The 25884-nt window shown below is 40.3% G+C and overlaps 1 protein-coding gene and 1 long non-coding RNA gene across 4 annotated transcripts in view; both read right to left on the bottom strand.

Moving 5' to 3' along the window:
* SLC44A3 (solute carrier family 44 member 3) overlaps positions 1 to 2948 on the bottom strand; it is a 39645-nt gene extending 36697 nt beyond the window's left edge. Inside the window, exons 1-2 of one of the 2 annotated variants that reach the window (XM_069862144.1) lie at positions 2776 to 2948; positions 281 to 423 (exon numbers count right to left, since the gene is read on the bottom strand). In XM_069862144.1, the coding sequence (XP_069718245.1) occupies positions 281 to 423 (143 nt within the window). In that variant the 5' untranslated portion in view covers positions 2776 to 2948. The remainder of the gene's footprint in view (positions 1 to 280; positions 424 to 2775) is intronic. The other variant, XM_069862143.1, reaches the window with a different exon arrangement.
* Positions 2949 to 5626: 2678 nt separating this feature from the next.
* Positions 5627 to 25476, bottom strand: LOC138723224 (uncharacterized). 2 transcript variants are annotated; one of them, XR_011337835.1, is made up of 3 exons: positions 25375 to 25476; positions 9185 to 9304; positions 5627 to 5769 (listed from the first exon to the last, which is right to left on the bottom strand). It is a non-coding gene; the product is annotated as an uncharacterized lncRNA (long non-coding RNA). The 2 variants fall into 2 exon arrangements; XR_011337834.1 differs by lacking the exon at positions 25375 to 25476 and adding an exon at positions 16759 to 16838.
* Between the last annotated feature and the right edge of the window lie 408 nt (positions 25477 to 25884).

The raw sequence follows: 25884 nt of genomic DNA, 5'->3' as shown, positions 1-25884 counted from the left end.
TGCAAAGTGATGCCATATAGAATGACTCCTGGTTTGACCAAAATACTGAGATCTTATTTAAGAAGTCAGCATAAAGTATAATGATGTAGCAAATTTTCAAGTTCTATCTTAACTTTCTAGTTTCACTCATCATTTTGCACCATTCTCATGTCTTTTTTTTGCCTTTTAATATGAGCATGTATATAATATACACATGCATATATAACTGACAAATAGAAGATGTGTATCTTATTAAGTTCCCAAACATTTTATTTATTGAGACATTATCTGATGTACTTACTTTTTATTAGTCATGTCCTGTCCAGAAAGGGGTGCTCCATTAACAGGAGTGTTCTTCCTACCACATATGTTCCCGAAGCTGTCATATCCAAGCACAAGTCTCTCTGCGGCACCAGCCATCATAGCATAGCCAGTTATAAACATCTGTTAAAATATTTCTTCATGAAAAATCATGCTACAATAAGCTTTTCTTTCCCATTCAATAAACAATCATTTTAACCCACACATTTTTGACTTGCGGATGCAAAGAGTTAAATCTAAAATTCACCCCCCTTGCACAAGGTCAGAAGATGTCATATGGACAAGTTTAGCCCTACTGCCTCCTTAGAACTTTCCCTCGCCCATTGCTGGAAGTATTTAAATAAAGCAGAGTATCACAGGAGAAGACAAATAGGGGTCTTGATTAAAATAGCAGGAAAGCAGTAGTAAGTGCCAGTGCTAAATACTGCCTCTACTGAAGTTCATGTGTGTCCCTAGGCAAGGTCACTTAAATGGTTATTTTTCACGCGTGCTTACCGCCTTCTCATTTTTCAGAATGCCCTTCAAGACACACCTGGGCAATACATCTGCTGAAATGGAGCTGGTAGTGAATTTAATCAGAGGTACATTTAAAACACATAAAGTATAACTAAAATGCAGGTTATATGAAATTTCACGAAGAAGCATTCTTTAACACATGAAAAACCTGGAGAGAGTCACACCGTGGGCTTAGGTGACACTGCACTGATCTTACAGATGCTCTGCTCTTCGATTGAAGCCCCAGCAGATCAGCTCCCTAGGCAGTTAAGTGACTTTGTTGGCCAAGCAGCCAATGTTAGACACCTTGCCTAGGAATGCAGCTTAAATCCTTCTCATGGACTCTATGAGGGCAAAAATACCCTATGGAAAGAACCTTTCCAAATGCCAAGACGCAGTAACTCTTCTTCTGGGAAGTCAGTGAAGTCCTTGGCATGACTTTACCCAAAGGCTTACTTACAGCACTCCAGCTATGGCTGAAATCAGTGATTCAATCATCTCCTCTGTCCCACGGGGTGTAAACTGCATTTTACACGCACCAAGGACAATACACTAAGCTCTATGGCTACACGCCAGCTGCTGGCAGCATCAAGTATTCTCTGTCCCACATTAACCACAACTAATTTGCTGAATATCAGCTGGGCTGAAGACAGATTGCACATATCAGACCCACTACAACTGGCATCTTAAAGGTTTTGTAGCCTTTATTTGTTATTCTACTTATAACACTTGTGACTAAAGGTGGGATCTGGGCAAAAACTGAGTCTCATACACAAACATATAAGCACCTATTTCCTTAGTCCCTGATGTAGTCTCATTATCTCTTATATGTTTGTAGTCTACCTACTTTAATAATACTTTTTAAAATTACGACTGCAAATATCTAAGGAGATATTTGTAGTTAAAGCAGTTAAAGCTGACATACTACTTGTCTAGGTAATATTCGTTACGATAACAAAACCTTTCCAGATCCAGTTTATTTTACATAGCAAATATTTGTTAATAATTAAATTGTTCTCAGAAGAAAGAGGAGAAACGAATTGGTATTGTAACTCGATCTGAAATATACTTTCAGAAAAGTTCTGGCATTCCTTCTAAAGATGGATGTTGCAGGTCCATTGCCATCATTATGGAAAATACCGTGTACATATGATTTCTTTCTTTTTAAGGGCAGAACGCTGGACACAAGCCATAAATATTGTTAAGTAATAGACGGCTGTATGATTGCTGGAGGGGTGTGCCCATACATGCCAGCGAGATGCAGTTCCACAGAGTTACTAATGTGGTTTCTATTTTTTTCACTATGTGAACAAATCAGCGTCACTAAAAATTCTTTAGCCTTCTGAAAATAAGACCAAAGAAAAGAAAACAAATATATGTATGGAATAAGGTATTTCACAGAAACTGAGTAATTAAAACAGCGAGAGAAAACAAACAAAAATCCTAAATCCTCACCATTTGAAAGGTTTAATTTTTGGCGTTCCCTCCACTGACCGAAGCACTAAGCCTAAGGCAGGGTGGAAAAAAACCTGTCCCGTTTACAAAGTTAGCTTAGGCAGGGTTCAGAAGGGGTAGGGATTCTCCTGCATCAGCCTCCACCGAGAGGTTTATTAGGAACTGAATTGAAAACTAGCGCGTTCACGAGAACCCTGAGCCTCAGACATACAGTAAGAAAAACTTAAGAAAGGCAGTGCCTCTCCCCAAAAGCTCGCGGCTGCAAGATGACAGGACCGCGATGACTAAGGCAAGCAGAAAAAAGGGCTCAGTCAGAGCCAGGATTGATCCATGATAAAGCAGATTCTCAGTCATGGGGCGCTGCGAGTGAAGGGAGCGCTCGGGCTCCCGGGGCTGCGGGCACCGCACCGGCCGGGCCTGGCCCCGCGCCACCGCCGCTCCGCGTTGGGTTCAGCCCTGCGGAGCCCCAGGAATTTGGGATCCCTCTTTTTTGATTCCAAGAAAAAAAAAAAAAAGCGCGCTTACCAAACCGGCCCAGAAAATAAAGAAGAGGAGCAGCCAGAGAGTGTCCGTGCACCGTCTGTAAGCGACGGGTCTCCACTCCCTCGGCTCAGAATCGCTCTCTCCGGAATCCTAAAATGAAACAAAAAGGAAAAAAACAAACTTCCAGCGACCTGGAAAGGGCGTTTGGGCCGGGGGGGTCCAGGGGGTCCCTGCGGCCCGGCCCCGCCCGCGCCCCCGGCCCCGCGCACCCGCTCCATGCTCCGCCCGGGGCTCCTCCCGCCCGCGGCCCGGCCCGCCCGCCGGGAGCCGCGCCGGGAGCCGCGCCGGGAGCCGCGCCGGGAGCCGCGCCGGGAGCCGCGCCGGGAGCCGCGCCGGGAGCCGCGCCGGGAGCCGCGCCGGGAGCCGCTGGAGCGGGGACGGGGAGGGCAGCGAGGATGGTGCGAGGGTTGGAGCGCCTCCCGTGCGGGGCCGGGCTGAGAGAGTCGGGGTTGCTTAGACTGGAGAAGAGAAGGCTCCGAGGAGACCTTGCAGCGCCCTGCCAGCACCTGAAGGGGCTGCAGGAAAGCTGGGGAGGGGCATTTTACGAGGGCACAGAGTGATGGGGTGAGGGGGAATGGCTTTAAATTGGAAAGGGAAAGATTCAGATTAGATATTAGGAAAAAAATTCTCGCCGATGAGGCGCTGGCACAAGTTGCCCCGGGAAGCTGTGGCTGCCCCTTCCCTGGAGGTGTGCGAGGCCAGGTTGGATGGGGCCCTGGGCAGCCTGAGTTAGTGGGAGGTGCCCAGGACAGGGGAGGTGGAACTGGATGATTCTTAAGGTCCCTTCCAACCCAAACCCGCTCTGTGGTTCCGAGCGCCGCGAGTTCGATCCCCCGCGGGGCCGGGCGGCGGGGCAGAGGCAGCCCGGAGCCTTCGTTTTCGCCGCTAATGAGATAATTTATGGGAATAACTGTCCATTTGTTCCGGCCGGCACAAAACGTGGGCGATTCATCTACCTGAAAGGAGGTTGTGGAGAGGAGGGTGCTGGCCTCTTCTCCCAAGTGACAGGGGGCAGGACAAGAGGCAATGGCCTCAAGCTCCGCCAGGGGAGGTTTAGGCTGGACATTAGGAAAAAATTCTTTACAGAAAGGGTCATTGGGCACTGGAACAGGCTGCCCAGGGAGGTGGTTGAGTCACCTTCCCTGGAGGTGTTTAAGGCACGGGTGGATGAGGTGCTGAGGGTCATGGTTTAGTGTTTGATAGGAATGGTTGGACTCGATGATCTGGTGGGTCTTTTCCAACCTGGTGATTCTATGAAGAGGAGCGATGCTGATACCCCTTTGGCTGCTCTGGCTGTGTTATCAACGTGCAGTCACTCACAGACCCTTTCCAGCCTTTCTCTTTGCTGGGTTTTTTTTCTGTTTGTTCTTTGTACGCTCACATTACGCTGACAGGTTTTGTTAGAGCATGGTTACCTCTGCTTCGTGTCCAAATGAATTCTTCACACGTGGGATTTGATCGCTTATTTAGATCAGTGCTTGTAACTGAAATGACCAATGAATGCAGAAATCATCAGCTGCTTTTAATAACCTTTTTTTCTCAGTGCTGCACCTGTTTTCTTTTTATTTATATGTATGCTAAATCCAGCTCAATAATCCAGAGAAAATTACAATTATAAATTGCAGCTGTATCAAAAGTATGGTTTTGTTCCCCTCCTGACAGTTGATAGAAATGTCCTCTTTAAGAAGTAATACAGCAGCTGCAAAAAAATTGAATTAAATTGAAGCTACTTTGGGAAGCTGTTTAAGAATTGGTCCACCTTGTAGAGGAGACAGAGCATTAGGCTGGCTTTGCTTAGAAATAAGAACCTATTCCAGTTCCCAAGTGAAAATGCAGAATGAAACTTGCATAGATGGAAGTAAATTGGTAATATCAAAACCTGGGATTTTGTTTTAAAAAAGGATGAGTCTTTGCACCAGAGAATTTCAGAGCTCTTCTACGTCAACACAAACATTTCTGAAACTGATTTTTTCACTGATTTAACAGAGCTTGGTACAATTCTGACTTAAATTTACACACCACCAGCCCTGCCCCTGGAGGTTCTGAGAACCCATTACAGGAATGATTTCTAAAAACTCTTTGTATTACAAAGGATTTATTAAACCATTTTGTTTCCACTCTATTCACAGTTCTTATCTTTATCAGCATTGTGCCTTTTAATGCTCCTTTTTCATCAGTTTGTAGAGTTTTCATAATTTGTGTGAAAATAAAATTCTAAAATTTAATACGTTGCAAAAGTAATTTTGTGTCATGAGAATAATTTTTCCTTCACTTTGTGCTACTGCTCTTGAAAAATATGTCAAAAACTAATTTTCCTTTGAAAGAGAAATGTGACATTTCAAGTCAAACTTAACATTTTTTCCACAGGAGATCAGTATTTTGATTATATCAAGAAAATAAACAAAATTATGAATAACTTGTAACCTGGACACACAGAGTAACCTCATTTTCTGATTAAGAAAAATCATTCTAACAGAACAAGGCCAGTGTTGAAGGCTGATACTAGAATTTGATGGCTTGCTGTTATCACGTGCTAATATTAGCTTTCATTGTTGATCTGGCCCTTTCTGATTGATTCTTTTTTAGGCTTTGTGTTACATTATTATTGTGAATAAAGGAAAACAGGAAGTGGATCTAATATTTTTAATCCAGATTCCAAGCAACCTAGGTTCATGGAAAAACACCGGAATTGGGAGCAAGGCCTGATTTTACTGAGCAACATCAATCATTGTATTCTTAAACTTGCCTAGGAAAAGTTATCTTACACTTGATAGAAAATAACTCAGGATTAGAACAGGATTTTTAAAATTTTTATTGTAGTAGTTTTTCTCTGAATTCCAGACACGATCCAATGGGATGTCTGCTCTTTAGTAAGAGATGTGCAATTCTTCCGTCACTAGGTGATGCTCTTTGTTTTGAATTGGTGGGAAGAGGCTTGTGCTGTGTTCTGCCAGGATTCGACAAGGAGGATTCATGCTGCAGTTTTGAGGAAAATACCAGGAAGCAAGGCTTAGGTTGGATGAAGGATTTAAACATCCACAGCCAAAAATGTAATACGGGAAACTCTTACCCAAATTGCCAAGTTAGATTTTAAACTTTCGGTCTTGCTCACGGGAAGGAGCCTGATTCTGCAGCCAAGTAGTTCAAGAAGTCAGGGGAGAGCAGGGATTTATAGAATTTTCACTTTGTAGGGTTAATTCAGTTTAATCTAAAAAAGGAATGAGATAAAAAAGGAGTCCTTGCAAAAGACTATTGGATTACAAAGTCATTCCTTGTATGAGAGCACTAGTGACTTGGTCAGAGAGGTATATACTGGCCTATGCTCTCTCCCTCTGATGAGAAGCCCTGGCTGGAGCCTTTGGTCATTATAATATGCTTCATCTAAGCCTTATATCCAATTACAGCCAATTTCCTGGGAGATTAGGATGAGGATTCACTTATGAGTCTTCATGCTGTCATGAATATGTAATGTATTTTGCAAAAAGCAAAAAAATACTTAAACTCCTGGAGTACCCAGGAACTCGTAGTGATTTGATTCTGAATTAAGACAGTGACCATTCCGCATGCTTTGTGTGCTGTAGTGGGGCAACCATGGGAAGGGAGACTAAAGTTTACATTTTCAAGACTACTGGTAGTTTTTAAGAGTTTTTTGGTTTTTTTTTACATGTTGCACATCTTCAGACACATCTATCAGTATCAGCAACAGAAATTCTGCAGCAGTGAAAACTCATGGGCTTTTTTGTCTGGTTTTGATTCTTTGTTTTTCACAAAGTTACCCAGAATATATAGAAGAAAACCAAACACAAGCTCAAGTTTCCAGACTCCAAGACTCTTCTTTAATCACAAGGTTCTTGTTATTTCTTTGTGTTGTTTACTCACAGAGAGAGTCCCGGTGCCACCTGCATTTGAGGCTTGACTTTCTTACCAAGAAACTTGCCTGCTTAAACCTGGGGCAGGAATGTGGGAAGAGCTTAAATGAAAGCATGACAGTTCCTTGCTAGACTGGTTAAGTGAGATGACTACCCCATCTGTATCAACTACTGGGTCAGACAGGGAATACAGACCAATTACTTTAATAGCAGGACACAGCAAATGAGAAAGTCAACCTAAAAGCAAACATTTTCTGCCTAATTAAATAAGGTGCAGCTGAGCATAATTTCCATTACTCTCAAATGATCTTAGTAGGCAGTAGCTTAGAAAGTAGGCAGTATTCTCCATATGCAGCGATGCTACTTGGAATATCCTGAATTGAAACACCCAGAGACTGAACGTAATGCCAGTTCAAGCTGCTAGTCAGGTTTTTCTGACAATTTCCACTACAAGACCTGGTGTTTATGATCTTGCTTCACTTGAACCATTCAGTCTGAAACTTCTCATGGCAAGTGCTGAAGATTTTTTGAAAACTTCAGCACAAATCATTCAGTCATGAAATTAAACAGTCAGACATTATGGTATCCCCTTTTTGGGTAGTGGTGAAGACGTTCCTATACATAACTTGGATCGGAGGTTTTTAATAGATAAGGTGAAAGAAGTGCTTTCTGCTTTTTCTCTGAGAAACTTTGTCCACATTTGGCCGTATCACTTTGATAAATCACAGTGTATGATCAGTCAACTTGCCAAGCTTCATTGCTAAGGAATCCAAAGACTGTGTCTGCACTGCGCACTCGTGAACTTGCCTGGGACAGTTTGGAATATACCGAAATGGGCTTCTGACCTGCCACATGCTCTCACTGTTTTGCCTGTGCCTCAGTGATCATCCTGACGGTGGCCAGGCACAAGGGACAAAAAGAGATCCTGAGCTGAGATTAACGAAAAGCAAAACGAGAAATGGCAATTTCTGTTAAACAGCTTCTTGCAATAAAGGATACGGAAAGCAAGGCCTAGGAGCTCTCTGAGAATGATTAGAGGATTCATAAAAGTCAGTATCAGGAAGAATCATTAAAGCATTTAACTTAATGTTGTACAGAGTTGGCCTTTATGCCGTTGAGCCACAGTAACTGTGACTAACCGAAAGCCAGGACTGGCTCAGCAAAGACTCTGGAAACAGAAGCCTTGAAGGAAAATGGAAGACCATGACAGTAGGGGGATGGCAGTTGGAGAGAGGAGGTGGACAGAAGACTGGCTAGCAAGGGACAGCGTGCAGGACTGGAAGGAAGGGTAGGACTGGATGTGAATGAATCTGAGAGCTAGGAGGAGATGGCTGTAAAAGGGAGGTGAAGACTGAACAAAAAAGGAACTGCAGAGCTAATGGGTGGTTAGGATTGCTGTAGGGAAGTATACAACTGGCCAGTGAAGAGGAGGGTAGATCAGAAAAGCATGAAAGCTATGCAAGGATTAAACAAACAATAGCATAAATCCTGAAGATACAGAAAAGAATAAGACTGTGGGGAATGAGCAAAGGAATCTGGGTCTGCTACCACTCCCTTTCACAGCCAGAGTATCACCTTTCCTCTGCTGTCAGCAAACATCCACGATGCTGACTTGGAAGTGCCCTGTCACACTGTAGCCTGACTAACAATGCAAATCACACTACCAAGTTTCTGATCAACCTTCAAATGCTGTCAGTTACTCCTCGGAATCAGCTGGCAGATGTCTGTCCTATGTATCTAGGAAATCCAATCCTTTTGATGACTTGAGTTAGTCTCTTTATGATGGTCCACATTAGATTTTCTGTTTGCTCATCTAGAAAAATCCCACCTGATAATATGTTTACAGATGGAAAGTTAACTACTCTGTTATCCATGTAATGATGAAAACGCACAAAAGATAAAATAAGCAATATTTTTTTCTAGTAATTTGATGATTTTTGAGATGTTCCACTTCTCAGCCTTAAAAGTCGCTTGAATTTCACAAGTTAATAGCCAATTCCTCAGCCACTTATTTCCAGCCTCCAACAAGCATTAATTCACCTTCTTCTGGATATCTCCAATGCATTGAGGAGCTCTATTTTCATTCCAGAATATTGAGTAGATTATCCAGGCATCTAGAAGAACAGAGTGTTCACGTCTTACGGCCCAGCAATATAGCTTTAGTTTACTACTACTAACAACTACCACTCCCGTGACTTACCAACCATATGAATCATTCAAGGAAAGAACATAATGCCGCAAAGTTAATTTGTTCCACTTTCCACACGAGCAAGCAGAGATCTGCACAAAGAACCCTTTCATCCCTTTCAACACATAAGCTAGAGTACAGTGTGACCCTAGGAAAGTGTTTTGAGTGTGTTTTCTGAGCTGAATCTGATAATAAACTTTAGAGCTGACTCATTTCAAGGTTTTAGAACAGACCAAGAGGATCAGTGTTTCAGGATTATGTGGTACTTCGTATACCAACCCAGACAAGAAACAGCAATAGAACTGTAGCTTTGTGGGAATTATAATGTACTTACTCAGTGTTCTGACTGGTAAACAGCATAGGTAGCATAAGAGGAAACTTGAGCTGAAACTGCTTCTGCTGTTCAGGACTGTTAACATCCCCTCCAGTCCAAAAAGCAGGCGTGCCAGTACATCTAAGGGTATCAATACAGAGAACAGAGGTGTAATTGTATTGGTCTTCACAACACACCCAAAAATGCCAGGGAAGGGAATTGTCTGAGTTTCAGAGAAATTGAAAAGTGAAAGGTGTATTTGTAAGGTTGGAGAAGGGTGGCTTGTTCTGTAAATTATATAATTGGAAGGAAGGAGGGAAGGCATTCTTGTCATCAGTGGAGAAAACAAAATAACCTAGGATAAATCCAAATCAAACAGGCAGATAGTGAAAGGCATCAAGCTGGACCACGTGGAGTCTGCAGAAATATCTGTGACCTACACAGTCAAGTCTAGTTCTGAGTGAAAAGGATGAGAGGTTTTGATTAATAGGGTGAAGACCAGGGCAACACAGTTTTTATCAACACTGAGATAAGCAACAGATTCATTACAAGGACTAGAGGGAAGTCTTTTGTGCCAGCACAAGATCCTTTATTGATAGTTCAGTTCTTGTAAGGATGATTTATATTAATGGGTTCAGCCTCTGAACATTTGCCAGTGAATAGAAATCATGTTGAATCCTGACAGGCAGCTTGGACTGTAGGGCACGAGGCCCTCTCAGAAATGCTGCTGCACAAGGAGCTGCTGCTGCCGCCTGCACATCTCCCACGCGATGTCACTCTCAGGCTGTTTTGTCAGCCCGCGTCTTTGCCTACAGCAGAAGGGTTATCAGTTCCAGATAGCAACCCATGTGCAGAGCATCACTCTGTTTACACCATCTTGTAAGTGCAATTTTGTTGTTGCTTTAGGTTTTGAACTTTCTGGGCACTGCTTTTCACTGGTTCCTCTAGTGGCCACTTAAGACTAATTTAATGGACTTAATGTGTCTAGACGTTCATTTTATGAGGTTTAAAAGCGTGCACAATTCTATCTGTATTCTATAGTTGTCTTTTTAAAACAAAACCTGTTACTGTATAGTGAGGCTTGGACAGAAGCATAGATTTTCCTGTTTTTTCTTCTTACGAATAACACAATTTTTACATAGAGAAGGCATTAAACCATCTAATCTACTCAAACTTAATGTTCCCAACCACACCACAGGCAGACAGCAGAGGATCTACTCAAATTATTAATCTATTTGTAGACTTCATAGGTGTATTATTGCAATTACCATACTTAAGAATAACATTACTTTTATTCAAGATTATCCTTATTCAGGATAATGTTCTTCATGTATAACTGAAGATAATTTCATAAACTGGAAAAGATCCAAAGTTCCACTGTAATACACATTAAAAAGACTCAAAGTCAAGGCACCTTCATGACTTGAAAAGAGAATATTGAACATCGTGTTAACAGCGTGAGGAAGTGACCGTTTGCTTAGTTCCGATAGGATCCTCTTCCAAAGAATCGACAATCTGCTTTATAAACACCAATGTTTAAACAGCAATTTAAAAAATCTGTATGTGGCTAGTCATGTTGAGTAAGGTAATGCCCCACAAGATGTCTGCGATTTATCTGACCTATTCTTTATACTACCTTTAGTTTACCTTAAGATTTTTACAGAGACCTCTCATAGATTACCTGCTCAATTAAAGTTTCACATTAATTACTCATGAGAAGAAAATCAACAGTGAGTGGAACGCAGGCATGGAACCATCAGTCAGCAGCAGTGTTACAGAATATGCAATGGCATGAGTTACGTAAACAATTTATTCATCCTCATTAAAGTTATACTGAATCAGCAATGGGGCCCCGTATGAGAAACTCTCTCAGATGACTGGGTCTAACTCATAGGACCTGTGTAGTCACTCTCACAGACACAGCTACTTAGAGGATGAGAGTCCAATAGCTGAAATATTTGCGAAGAACTCTAGTCCAGTTCTGCAAACCCTAACTAAATGTTGAATAGCTAGCAAAATAACTCCAACTCTGTTAAGAATTTCTGGGAGATAATATTATATGCTACTGAACCCTGAAATCTGAAGTCTTTTCTATGACATTTTAATTTTCCCTGTTATCCAAAAAGATAGAGAATATTTTTTCATGTTCCATATCAGACCCTCTTATCCTGCACATACGCATGAAGTACAGCTAGTTACAGCAGCTGGTTTATAGAAACAGAAGCCTCACAGCTCCAAGTCATTGCCCAGCCCTACTCTGTTTCAGGGCTCTATCCATTTGCCTCCCTGTACTTCAGTCATACCAATATATGGTTTTGTACAATATTTAATCACTTTTCCTCAATGCTTCCATTGATCATTTAAAGTGAAAGAAGGAACAGTTTTCCTGTAATGGCAGTAAGATCACTACAGTAATTTTTTTTTCCAGTTCAAAGATTATAGTTAAGAACTGCATTCATCTGAGACTTCTTTTAAAGTAATAATACTGTTTCTGTGATAACAACTCGTCACTTTGGTCTTAATGCTTATTACAGAGTCCTAATGCAGCTATAAGCAATGTTATTTTGTAAAATGGTTTTGTGGTGCTAGGTAAAATGAGATATTACTTTCATAGTAGACACTAGGACCTATGTGAAGAAAAATGTACATAAATGACTGGATCTTGATGCAGTATTGATTTATTTTAATCTTTGCACATAAATCAAGGAGTGTTAAACAACAGAACAACAGTATTCCTAATCTGTAACATTATCGGTAAAGTTATGACACAGCTACTGTATTTTGATAACATTTATGCTATAAAAAAGAGTTTTTCTACTAGCTGTTCCTACAAGACCTACATTCTCTCTAGTAACTGTGTATCATTACAGTGGAGTAAACTATTAGGTAATGTATGAAACAAAAAAACCCCTTGATGGAAGGTAAAAATATCTTTTTTCAGTAGCTATTTAAGGAAACAAAATTTTGAAGCAATCATTGCGTGTTTAATAATGGAAAGATGTTTTGAAAAGAGGATGTTGACCCTCTTTCTAGTGACTACAATCTGATGTAGTCTGAGCAATGGCAGTATAAAATTTCCTGTTCACGTAACATGTTTGCACAACATAAAGTTGCTGATATCGCTAACTAATAAACTCTGTAACACCCAAAGGATGTGCATGTGTCTGGGAATTCCCATGGTCCTTCCTGTCTACCCGTAAAGGGTATTTGTAGGAATAAAACAAAAATAACATCTATGGGCTAATCATGCAAACTCTTATTCATACAGTTTACTACTCTTCACCCTGTTGACCTGTGAACTTTATGCTTACATATTTCTGTATTTGAATAGTCACTTATGTAGACAGTAGTAATCCAGCTTTCTGTCAACACTTGGCTCAGAAAATAAATAACATGCCGTAACAAAAATGATTTAAAATTTGATTCTGTTTTCTGCGTGTAGCTGCTCTAGGAGACTTAGAGGCAAAAGGTGATCCTGCCCTGTTTCTGGCTTTTCTTTGAACCCATAGGTCAGGTAGTGCTCTAGCTGCTGTTGCTGAAAGCAGAGTATTTTGAAGCACATCAGAACATGCCAGCAACTTACACTCACAGTGTGCCCCCATATGATTATTTGTTTCTAGTTATTTGCTTGCTCATTCTTGCAGGAAAATAATGCACAGTTATATATAGGGATCTGGCCTTCATATAGCTTCTCCCTTTCTCTGTTCCTGCCTCACTGCTGTCAAGCAGGTATTTTCACCTCTCCATGCCTCAGTCCTGCCTCTTGCTTGGTACACTGGGAGCAGTTGTGTTCATCTCTTCTCATAAGGCACTCTCAGATCTATAAAAAGCAAGCTAACTTTGCCACAAATAGCTTTGTTAATTATTTTAATTTGATTATGGTCTGCTATGGACCATACTCAGTGTAAGGAGAAAAATATGCATATTGCATATACATTATAAATTTGATACTACTCATAATAAGATTATTGAAGTCCTAAAAGTAGTGGCCAGTGTACATTAGTTCTCCTGTTTCCAGCTGATTTATTTAAAAAATTTCAAATACTCAAATTTGAACTAAGAAAACAGTCATAAACCCCAAGTATATTTATTTTAGATAATGTAATCTGAATAAAAACATTCAGCTGTGATACATTTCCCCCAGGAATCAGCTATCTGCAATGAAGCTTCAGCATTGACAACACTGGGAGTCACAGCTGGAGCCAAGTTTTCTTGAAATTTTTAAAAATCATTAATAAAACCGATAGTTTTGTGTGCCATCTCTCCATAGAACAATGCAATTTCCATTCTTAGTAAGACACAGTCCCAGAGAGATATACGTTATATGTGTATCTGATGCTTTGAAAGGTACAATAGCTATAACCCAAAGAATTTTAGCATGTATGGTCTGCATTACTTAACTCTCTTCTAAGAGGGTTATGAAACAAATGCTAGGGTCCAAAGTAAATAGTGTTTCAAACAATGGATGTCATGGATGTAGCCCGTTAAATAGCTCCTTGGCAGATTTGTGGGAAGTAGCTTCAAGGTTTTTTTATCCATATTAACAAGCTGTATTCTGTGTTTGCCCTAAAGACTTTGTTTAAAATTAAAAGCATGAAGATACTTATTTTCCAGTCATGGTAAATTGCCAATGTGGACAAGGCAGTGTGTTTCTTCATACATTATTTTTAAAGCTCTTCTGTTAAAATGCTTGTAAATGAAGTCACTAGTCCTGTCTTTCATGTTGCAGCTTGCTTTTTAGGCATTTCCATGAGAACACAATGCTGGTATGTTAGCGTTCTACAACACTTCAGATTTCTGGAAGTATCTGTAATTTTGATAACTGGAAGGAAGTTCCTTATTGCTGATTCCTCATGCTTCTTGCAAGTTTTTATAATTTAGAAATCCTCATGTGCAAATCTCACTTCCTTCCCTCTAGTAACCAGTGAAGTAGCTTTTCAAGACTGGCTGAAGATTTTTATTTTTCATGCAGTTGTCCATTCTTTAGATTCAGTTAATATATGTCACGTAGTAAACAGTGTTAGATGTAATACAGAAAATTTGGTGGGATATAGAAAACAAACCAACTGATGTCTCAAAAGCTCCAAGGTCAGAAGTAAAAGCTTCTATGACAGAAAATTTAAGGAGAGGGAGAGTAGAGATGTGCCTCAGGACAATGATCTTAAGCACTTGGGTCATCACTGAGGAAATGGGCATTCCATGTGTAGACAGCAAACTTTCTCAGACAATCTCTTCCTCTTTTTAATTTGTTCTTACTTATAGCACAGACAGAATGAGTTCCAGAATCTCATGACTCTCACTTCTAGTTATTATTTCAGTGGCAAAATATAGAAACAGACTAAATCCTGTCTGTCTATTCAGAAAGATTGTAAAATATTAAACAAAAGAACAGGGACAAACCCAAACCCAGGCATTCAATATGATTCTCATCTGTCATAGCTCATTGTGATAAAGGGCAAAGTAAGATGTGAAAGAAGATACACTGGTTGCTAATATTTCCTGTCCTCCCTGATACCGCAATGAATTAATTCTGTAGCTGTCACATCTCATACCTGCACCTCTCCAGGGACAGAGACATCTTTGTCAGACTGGCTCTGCCATCCAGCCAGTTATCAATCCACGTCTCTGTCCACTTATTTAATCCACACTTTCTAAGTTTACCTGTGAGGATATCGTGGGAGACAGTGTCAGAAGCCTTGTTCAAGTCAAGCCAGACAACCTTTTCCTCCTAAAATGAAGCCAATTGAATAAAAATTTCTTTGACGGATTCAGCCTTTTCTTATGCTTATTAAAAGCCATGGGCATTTTTTTTGGTTTTGACTTATTTAATCAGAACATAATTTTTTACTTTTTTTCCCACTTTGTTGATAATCAGCTCTAAACCCAATTTTTCTGTTCAGCTGTGACTAGCTGAACTAAAGTATGTCTTGCTGTTCATTTCTGATGATAAGAGTCTGAAAACTTTTATGGAGCAAATACTGAACAGCTTCATAATAGACATTCTGCACTGGTAAACTGAAATTGTCAAGTATTCTTACATGTAAAATAGATACAAATATAAACAAGATAAATTGATTCATTTATTTACTCAGGTTGCTGATAATAAGAAGCATATATATTATATGCCCGGTGCTTTTAAAAATCTGATTGGTATAGGGGTAGCAGCACAAATTAGTATGTAATTTTTAATGAATTGCATATCGTTAGTAATGCTGAGGAGGTAATTGCCTGAATTGTCTGTTTAAACAGTGATGACAAAATAATATCAGAGCCTGTTAAATAAAAATATATTAACAGTTAAGAACTATAGTTAAAAAACTAATAGTTAAATCTATATTAGAACTAATCTTTGATGCCTAACCCATTTTAACTCAGGCCTACCTACCTGCTAGCATTTTTTCCAGGGATATACGTGTCTGTTTACAGGTATGCCTTGACCATACATTTAACATGAAAGTAATAGTACTATGGGGATTCAGGTGGCCAGAAACTTACAGTTTCAAGGTACTCCTGAAACCAAACATAGCAAACCAGTTGGTAACCTCAGGTACAAACTACATGGCCATGTTTACCTTGCATTATTCTCTAAACTGAAAAGCAAATTGTTAGGTCACAAAATTGTGAACCTTCAGTAGAATACGAACAGCTGAAACAGCAGTAACTAGAGATGGACGCATGAGCAGACAATGGACAGATGAGCAGACAATACAAAACTCTCCATCTTTTTTTTGATTCATAGAAATGAGTAGGGCAGACACAATGAGAGATGGGCAGATTCATTACTTCATTTCATTCTTCTGAAAGGAAACAATATATGGAGGACAGGAAAGAGAATATGCAACACTTTTTTTCTTGCTTCTAATATACTCCTTTTGTGCTTTACTTCCCCTTTTTTTAGCCTGTTACACCACATCTGGGAAAGAGGAAACAAATGAAAAGCAGATAAAGGAAAAATGGGTGCTAGAGACTGACTCATTCCTATTCACAGCCCCATCAGATGGGGTTTGCACAATTCAGGTGATCTAGATTGAAGTAGCTCTGTTATTACAGCCTGTGGACAGACAGAAAATGTCTCTGGAACTGCCAGGCTGGATTTTTTACGAGATTTACGATTGACTGAAACCAGCTGTAATAAGAGAAGAAGTGGACAAATATTCTCAGTAAAGCCCAATAAAAATAAACCTTGTGTGTATGCCTGTACTTCAAGTTGAACTCTGAGCTGGCAGTAATCAGCCAGTTACTCAGGGACACTTCAGGTCAGCAAGTCATCAGAAATTTGAAAAATGACTGCAAAAAGATTATTCCTCTGTCCACCTCATACATGCACAGTGGTGCACACAGTTGGCAGAGTTGTGTCAATGCTTCCTAGCAAACATAGTGTCCACAGCTCCCACAGGCCCCAAACTCACATTATGTCTCTCTTCTTCATATTTTTTCATTAGTATGTTTAGAACAGCTAACCTGTAATACCATAAAGCAATAACACTGTGCTTACCCAACAATAAGTACTTTACTGGTTTATCTTCCCTTGAACTACCAAATAATAGTGGGTCAGATAATAGCTTTTCCTCAATGCAGCCAAGAAGCTACCTTACCAGAAAAGGTTGCAAACATCAATCCAGACTAAATTCAATGCTCATCCATACAGTGATGGGACACAGTATAAAGACAAGTGTTTCCTCTGCTGCAAGGGTCCTTCTGAGAGGGCACCTAGAATATATTACAGGGTTTGACTTTACCTCTTTTGGGAGTAAATAACCATTCCTCATGCTTCATTTCCCTTAAGCCATAGTGCTTTGAAAACATAGGGTCTGGTTCAGAGTCTGGTAAACTTGGATACTCTAAATGAACGTACCTTTCATGAACTGAATGAAGTTAATTTGCCATGCTACTTGTTCTGCTCTAAGGCATTAAAAGGATGCCAAAATGATCAGGCAGGAGCAAACCCTGCATCTTGAAGACAGATGTGTAATATGGTTCATGTCTGGTATTAATGATGTCACAGAAATCACAGAAGCAAATTGTGAATTCACAGAATTAATTGGTGATATTGTCCCTTTCTTCTTCACCAGAAAGCCAGCACTTTCTCTAAAGTTGCATCTTGACCAGTTTTGACTGAGGCGATGTGATCAGGTTTTTGGTGCTTGCCTATGATATATTTGATATGCCTATGATATATTTGATAGCCAAAATATTGTTCTGTCATTATCCTGCAGATTATTCATTGTCCTTAAAACTACCCTAGCAATATGTTTCTTTCCCATTCTATTGTTTATTGTCACAATGCTATTCCATTCCTAGAATTGTCAGCAATCATCTCACTCCCTGTCAGTCAGTTGTTGGCTGAGTTATGAAACAGTGTAAAAATGTCTAAAGTTAATCGGATTGAAAGACTGTAAATAATGCATTAAGGAGCTATGCAGCATCTTCCAGGCTTTTAAACACAACAAAAATGTTTACTTAACAATCATCTCTAAAATATATCCTTTAGGAAACAGCTGCTCCAAACAGCCTTCCCTGTTCATGGCTTAAAATTAAAACAAAACAAAGTAAACCCATAAAACTGTAAACAAGAGTTGTCATTAACTCTCCTTCATTTATACTGTACTGAGTCCAGCCTTGTTTAACTTAATGCAAGTGTTTATTCCACTGGAAAAATCATGACTGTGAAAAATAACAACTTGATGGATGATGATGATTAGCAGTAAATACAAAAATGTTTATATTATATTGCGTATGTAGCCCTTATAAAGTCATAACAAAATTGAGTCACTGCCTTGACTAACTTAACCAAACCTAGAAGATGTCTCAGATGGAGAAGATGGTGCAGTGCAAAAGATGGAATAACAAACATAAGATGTGGCTTCTTTTCAGACATACACTAAGGACAATCACAATCTTTACCTGCTTTGCCATTAGCAGGACATTGTTATCTGAGCACGCTATGAGAAGTGAGGTTTGAGGAGCCTTATGTAAGTAATGCTGGCTTCTGAAAAGTTGTATTCCTCTAGCAAGGAGAAAAACATCTTTCCAAACTAACAAGAAGTTTCTATAAGTCAGTCCCTACGGTTCACTACAGAATACTTAATGCCAAATTCATCCTGTCGTCAAAGGCAGTGTATTACCTGCAGGATGCAAATGATGAAACTTGCAAATGATGATCACCTTTGACATACTGGTGCGACGCCTTTTAAGAAATACAGTTTTACTAGATAATGCAGAAAATGGAACATGAGACTCCTCCAACTCCATCTCCCTGAAGACACTATTTCATTCTGAATTGACTTGAAATGTTAAGTAAATGGATATTAAATGTTTTGATTCATGTGTGTTTTTTTCTGACTGAAGAAGACAAAATATGGCACCTTTTGTCATCCTGGCACTTATTTATTTCAGAACTCTGTGAAAGTGTCAATATTTCACTAGTGATTTTAATGATGACATTCCCCATTCTGAGTTGATGTGATGTGCTTAGTTTCAGTGACTGAAGATGAAGTACTTAAACATTCATTCTGTTAATATGAAAATGTTCTCAATGCACTAACAAAATACTATAATTGAAATTTTCACTCCAGGCATGTTTCTGTAAAATAAAAATGTATTATTTACTCTCTCTCAAAGTCTGTGTAGTCTGAAACTTAACTAAAACTCCTCTATCAAATGAGTTTCAAATTAGTTTGACAGAACTGAGAATTTTCATTAAAGATTTAAGACTCTAACCGTAGCTACTCATTAGGAAGGATCCAGACAACACTTGAACTCCATTTCAGATCCTAGTAATTGATTTGACAGTCCTCAATAGTGCCTTAAAGTAACATAGTGACATATCAAAACAACATGAGAAGACATGGTATTTGCTTTTCTGGTACATGTCAAGGTCAGGAACTCTATTGCCAGAAATAAAGATGGTCATGTTTGCTTCTGATGATCCAAAATGTATATGCATTTGAGAATGCATATATCAATATATATTTGAGAATTCTCTTGGTTATTATGTCAAATCTGAAACTAGAAAGAACTTCATACTTTCATTTACTTAAGCAAACTGGAAAAAAAAAGAAGAAAAGAAGATAAGAGGTTTACTTAATCCACAATGGCAAAAAGAAATTCATAGAGATAAATCTCTCGTAGTTTAAGAGTACTTGTAATTTAGGAATAAGGAGGTCAAGCCACAAAGAGTACAAAATAGAAAATGTGTCAGCTCTGTTTTCCACGGCTTTTTCCTCTTTTTCTCCATTTCACAACTCTCTTTGAGAAGTGTAACAGCTGTGACAGCTCATGGTCTTGCTCTGCTTTCTCATCTCTGTTGGAAGAAGTTTATCTTAGAAAGGATGTCTTTAAATCAAGGGAACTCCTACAGATCGTACCAAACCAGTGTACAAAGAAGTCATGGTGGCAGAGGGAGAAGGACAACACAGAATCACTAGGTTGGAAAAGACCCACAGGATCATGGAGTCTAACCATTCCTATCAATCACTAAACCATGTCCCTCAGCAACTCATCCACCTGTCAAATACCTCCAGGGATGGTTACTCAACCACCTCCCTGGGCAGCCTTTTTCAGTGCCCAATAACTCTTTCCATGAAAATTTTTTTTCTGATGTCCAGCCTGAACATCCCCTGGTGGAGCTTGAGGCCATTCCCTCTTGTTCTGTCCCCTATCACTTGGGAGAAGAGGCCAGCACCATCCTCTCTACAACCGCCTTTCAGGTAGTTGTACAGAGCAATGAGGTCGCCCCTCAGCCTCCTTTTCTCCAGGCTAAACAACCACAGTTCCCTCAGCCGATCCTCATAAGACTTGTTCTCCAGCCCCTTCACCAGCTTCCTCACTCTTCTCTGGACTCACTCCAGAGCCTCAACATCCTTCCTTTGGTGAGGGGCCCAGAACTGAACACAGGATTCGAGGAGCGGTCTCACCAGTGCCGAGTACAGAGGGAGAATAACCTCCCTGGACCTGCTGGTCACGCCGTTTCTGATACAAGCCAAGATGGCCTTCTTGGCCACCTGGGCCACTGCTGGCTCATGTTCAGTCAGCTGTCAATTAATACCCCCAGGTCCTTCTCCTCTGTGCAGCTTTCTAGACAGACTTCTCCTAGTCTGTAGCACTGCATAGGGTTGTTGCAGCCTAAGTGCAGGACCCAACATTTGGCCTTGCTAGACCTCATGCCATTGGTCTCTGCCCAGTGGTCCAGCCTGTTCAGATCCCTCCCTACCCTCCAGCAGATCAATGCTTCCACCCAGCTTAGTGTCATCCACAAACATGCTAAGGGTGCACTTAATGCCTTCATTCAGGTCATTGATAAAGACATTGAACAGGGCTGGACCCAGCACTGAGCCCTGGGGAACCCCACTTGTCACTGACCTCCAGCTGGAGTTAACTCCATTTCCCACCACTCTCTGGGCCCGGCCAGCCAACCAGTTTTCCACCCAAGAGAGCATTTGCCTGTCCAGGCCAGAGGCTGACAGTTTCCTAAGCAGAATGCTGTGAGAAACTGTGTCAAAGGTCCAACTAGACCGTCCAACGCGAGCCTTACTGTAGTCCACACAGAGCTTGGTCAGCCCACTGCTGACTCCACCCTGGTGTTTCCTATAGTGGCAGGGCACAGACTGAGGACTTGTGGAGAAGCACATTAAATGATTCCTGAAAGAGCTGGCTAAGCACAACCTGGGAGTGCAGGTACTGTGGTGCAGTGAAGGGATGAATATCTGTGCATTTACGACAATCTGTCCATAATACACTTCACTTCTGATTTTTCTCAATGTTCCTGTTGTCTTTTTCCTTGTCCCATACTTTTGCCACTGTCAAGTACCCTTGGCATGGCTCTGGGATGTAACTGTGTCCCAAGCAGTGTAACCCTGTGTCAGATATGGCCTAAGTCAAAGGTACCAGCACATGTTAAGCAGGAAAATGAAGGTATTCATAGTTCCTGACCATCTGCACAGACTGAAACCCCTCCTTAAGGCTAGCAAGGGCTTGTTCACTGGATGCTCAGTCCTGTGGAAGCATTTATGCTCCCAGGTCAGTGACAGCATGCCCTCCCATTGCTGTAGCATATGGTCAGTTACAGAAGCTAAAGAATAAGCCACAACAGGCCAGTGCAGACAGAGGTGAAGGCAATGTCTGTGTTCAAGTTTATATATGCAACCAAGCAGCCATGGCATAGGACAGCAGGACTAAGCTCAGAGTTTGTGGCGAGGGAGAAGACAGGAGACGCTCAGTCTGGAGTACTGGGATGAGGTGCGGTGTCAGTAGGGGTGCAGCACAAAGCCTCAGAGCCCTGGGCTGAGAGAGGTGGTAGGACAGGCATGGCAGCAACAAGGATCCATGGCCCTGGTGCTGTTTTGGAAGCAGAGCAGGCACGGTGGAGTAAAGCTTAGGGGCTTTGAGGATGATGGGAACCAGGTGTGGTGAGAAGGCAAATAGCAGGGCAGGGCTCCAGGGGCAAGGCAGGCATGAAGGAGTGAGACCGGAGGCAAGGGAGGACCATGAGAATGAACCCTGAGCATAACGAGGAGGTGCAGCTCATGGCACGACTTCAAATGTGTGGCAGGAACAGAGGTGTGGGACTTGGGGCAGAGGAGGGCCCCCAGGATGGGCCAGAAATATGGCAAGTCCCTGGCACAGCTACAGAGAATACAGTTCCCAGCGTTGCTCCTGAAGCACGGGCAGATGCTGAGGCTCACGGACTAGGGGAGGGCTGGCAGGTGCTAATGAGCTGGGCCAGGACAGGCACAGGTGTGGGGACCAGGGTGTGATGAGAATAAGGAGCAGCGCAGCTGAGAGGCTGTGAGTTGTCGAAATGCCCAAGCCTTGGCTCTGTGCCCAGACGCTGATAAGAAGGGGGAAAAAAGAAATCACACAGAGCAAGCGGCAACATGCCTTGTGCCATGTTTCTCCCAGAAAACTCTTGGCAAAGAGTGGGTTGCTGTCTCAAGTCATTTGTGTCAGGGGGCAACAACGTTTCTAAGGGGCCAAAACCTATCTTGAGCTTGCCATTGTACAAAGCAAGGAATTGTAGCCCGATGCTCTTTCTTTTTTTGTGGCAAAGTTGATTGAACCATTTGCCATTCTCTCTTTCTTCCCTTCTCCAGCTACTTAGCAAAAGTTACCTTCAATACCTGCTCTGCCATGGGACAAAGCACGGTTCTAAATTATTTTAAACTTCAGAGGTTAAATAGTTCACGGTATCATTGTTGTTATTACTACTATTATTTTGCTTTTTCCCCCCAAATACATTCTTTTCTCAGTTTATAAAAGAAACATGAATGTTATGCTCCCTGTAACCAGCTAAAACTGAACATCTAAAATCCCCAAAGAAAGAGTCAACTCCTATGTAAGAAACTTGCTGAGTAATGCTACCCCTTTAAAAAAAATCTGCTCTAACCCTTGCAAACAGTTTGCTATTCTTTCAGACCACATCCTCTAGAAACAGAAGATCTTATTACTCCGTATTGCATGATGTCTGTGGCAGTCATGATTTTTATCAACTTTATTGGCACTTAAGTATACAAATATTTTCCAGTTCTTTTCTTTGTAATGTCTCTGTATGGTTATACTAAATGCTGTGTCAGAAATGTCTATGAATGGGACACTGTTACATTCCTTAGCACTGAGTAGTACTCTTTCTTTAGAAAGAAGAGGGATGATTTGACACGGAGCTTTCTCTTCCTGTACGGTGCTCACTATGCATGTACATATATATTTACCAGTGTGTATATATATGTGATGTGCATATCTATACATATGTATGTAGTAATACATATACATACACATGCTGCTATACACCTGACAAAATACTGTTTCTGGATGTTACTCTTCATATGTCCTATAATCTAAACATAATATCTTAAACATAAAAGATTGTACAACGAACCTGTCCTACAGGCCCATCTTGGAGTTTAATGTTTACTGGTAATAAGGTAGAAATAAATACCAAAATATTTATTTTGGTGTCATATTAAAGAAAATTAAATCCAGAAAAACAACAGTGAAATCAAAAGGAAAGAACTGTTGAAATCTGCTCTACTAGAATATTGAACAGCAGCTAAAGCTGGGTGTTGCTCTGCTGTGATAATTAGAGAACACACTTTTCTGTTTTAATAGACTGCCCTTTAAAGTTTCATAATGTTTAGGCACTGTCTCTTACGGAAAAGGAATATACTAGAGAGAAACTTTGTCTGATGTCAATGTCAACCTATATTTGTTGATTTCATTCTACTTGCTAAATGCTTTTCTCCACTGACCCACAAGTTTTGCTTACTATGCATATTACTTTACACCACTTCCTTTGATCCATCTTTGCAGACAATCAAATACTATTATTATTTCACGGGACATTAATTTTACAAGACTGTAAAAAAAAAGGCTCTCACAACAGAGCAAATATGCAAAAGATATGTGCTATCCTTCAGCAAATATCAATATATATGTTTATAAATATAAACAAATGCACCATAGCTGTCAGCAGAACTGAAAGGTAAAGTTTTCAGGTGGCTTTGGCCAAGGCATTTAACTCTCTGTGATCCAGTTTCCTTATCCAAGAATGAACAACAGTATCATCTAGACTTCCATCTTCCTTTTGTAGCATACTTCAGAAGAAAAAAATATACTGTTATTAGTATAATTGCTTTTGTTTTCTTTCTCCAAAATGCCTTGAAATATGAAAATGAATGCAAACATATGTTCCTTGTTAGTAAGTCTGGTAACAGGGAAACAGTACTGACTATCCTTCCATCTCGGCTTCCTCTATACACTATCATGGCAAAGAAATACTTAATGGAATAGAATCAGTAATCATCACACTGCTGAACTACTTTAAGATAATTATTTTGAGGCTCAGAGGCAGGGAAATTTTGAAAAGTTAAAAATTAGGTTTGGTTTTTAAGTCCACAATAGGCATTTAACTATTTCTTTGAACTCTGAACCTGCCAAGATTTTGAAATTGTTATGGTGATTATCTCCCCAAGTATTTCTTACTGTCATATTTGCTTACACTTGCAAGGGAAATAACATAAACATAGTATCTCTCAAGGAATTTGAATGTTTTTTGTTTTGATGCTGGACATAAGTCATAAGTCTCTGAATTAGGAGACTGTTTAATTCCTTTTTGTAGCACACGTGGATTCAGTATGAGACGGTACAATAAAACAATATTGTGATGAACAAGATTTTCATCTTTGGGAACTTGATTAAAACGTGGCTTGGATCACATTCACAAGGAGCTTTAAGTTTAATACAGGAACAATATTTGTGATCAGCAAGTAATATAGTGCACAAAAACTCAGTGCCCAGAATATGCCACTAAGATTCAGAATACTAAATGAAAGCAATTACCATGCACTCAGTTTGGCCAACAACACTACTAATACAGACAAACATTTCTCACAGACATCGCCTCTTAATACTGAGATCATAATATTTACGTATGCTTTTTCTAAGCTACCAAATAATTTTTAAGCTATGTGGTTTAGTAATGATAATGTAAGATGTGCATCTGTTTACATGATGAAGCAAACCATAAAGAATGCCTAGCATTTATTCTTTTTGCTCATTTCTGAGCATTGTTTCAGGTAGTGTTTGAGACCACTTTCATGCTAGATACTCTGGAGCCTAGCTGCTTACAGAATATCTGTCTTAATGCAATATTGTGACATTTGGAATCACCTAGTATGTTTTTGCTAAAGCAAATGTTATAGATTCAGAGACCTCTCAACTCAGAGATTTGTTTTATGCCTACTCACATGGACTTTGAAAGCATGAACATGTTTTCACAGGATTTTTGCATAAGGTATGATGGTGGAAATTATACTGACTTCTTCTGAAGTGGCATCTATTAGTGATTAACATTTATACACATTCCCAGTCTGCACTTTGACAACTCTGCTTATAAAGCGTTTTAAATAGAAGTGCGTATTTATAATTAAACTGTGTATCTGGACTCTGAACACAAGTCTGTGCTCACATGTGGGCTCTGGGTGAATTTACTAGTGCTGGGAAGAGACGACTTGTATCCCTTCTACCCTGTCGTACAGGCCTGCTAGTACTGGTAAGCTAAACGTGAACATAGCTATGCCTGCTCAGCCTAAGTCTGCCACTATCCATCCCATAATACCCAGCAACAATATCAGATGACAGCCAGGTTGCTATACTGTTCTGTAACTTAAAGGTTCACATAGAAGCTCCTTATCAGAAATAGAGGTTACCAAACTTACCTTAAGCAATGCAGATACCTAGAATACATCAGGCTCTTAGCTTGCACAGTCTTGGGGCTGATGTCTCATTTAGCAGCATAAAGGTAAACTACATGTGGAAAGAGCATTAGAAGGTTGCTTTGTACATCTTTCCAAAGAAAAAGAAAGAGATTTTTGTATAAAATATTTGCAACATTTTCAATAGGTTTTGTTTCCAAATTTAGTATTTCCAAATACGCTGGAAGAACCAGAAATTCATTTATTTAATATTTTCCTGTAGGGTTTTGGAAGAGACTGCTGGAGTGGGAGGCCTCTGGCAGAGTTCTGCGTACACAGGAATCAAATATTGAGAGCAGAGTTCCTTTTAGTTTGGAAAGATTTCAGCCATATAATTGACTTTAAAAAAACATCTGTCTCTTCTCATTTCCAGCCTATGTATTTATTTTGAGACAGATGACTGTCATTAGCCTACTGCTGGGGCTTGGCTTCCTGGCTTCCTCCACTGCTACATATTGCATTTCAGTTTCTGAA

The sequence above is a fragment of the Phaenicophaeus curvirostris genome, chromosome 8 (assembly GCF_032191515.1).
Source record: "Phaenicophaeus curvirostris isolate KB17595 chromosome 8, BPBGC_Pcur_1.0, whole genome shotgun sequence".
Taxonomy (NCBI): domain Eukaryota; kingdom Metazoa; phylum Chordata; class Aves; order Cuculiformes; family Cuculidae; genus Phaenicophaeus; species Phaenicophaeus curvirostris.
Note: the sequence above shows the minus strand (reverse complement) of the source record. Positions and strands in the feature narration are given on the sequence as shown.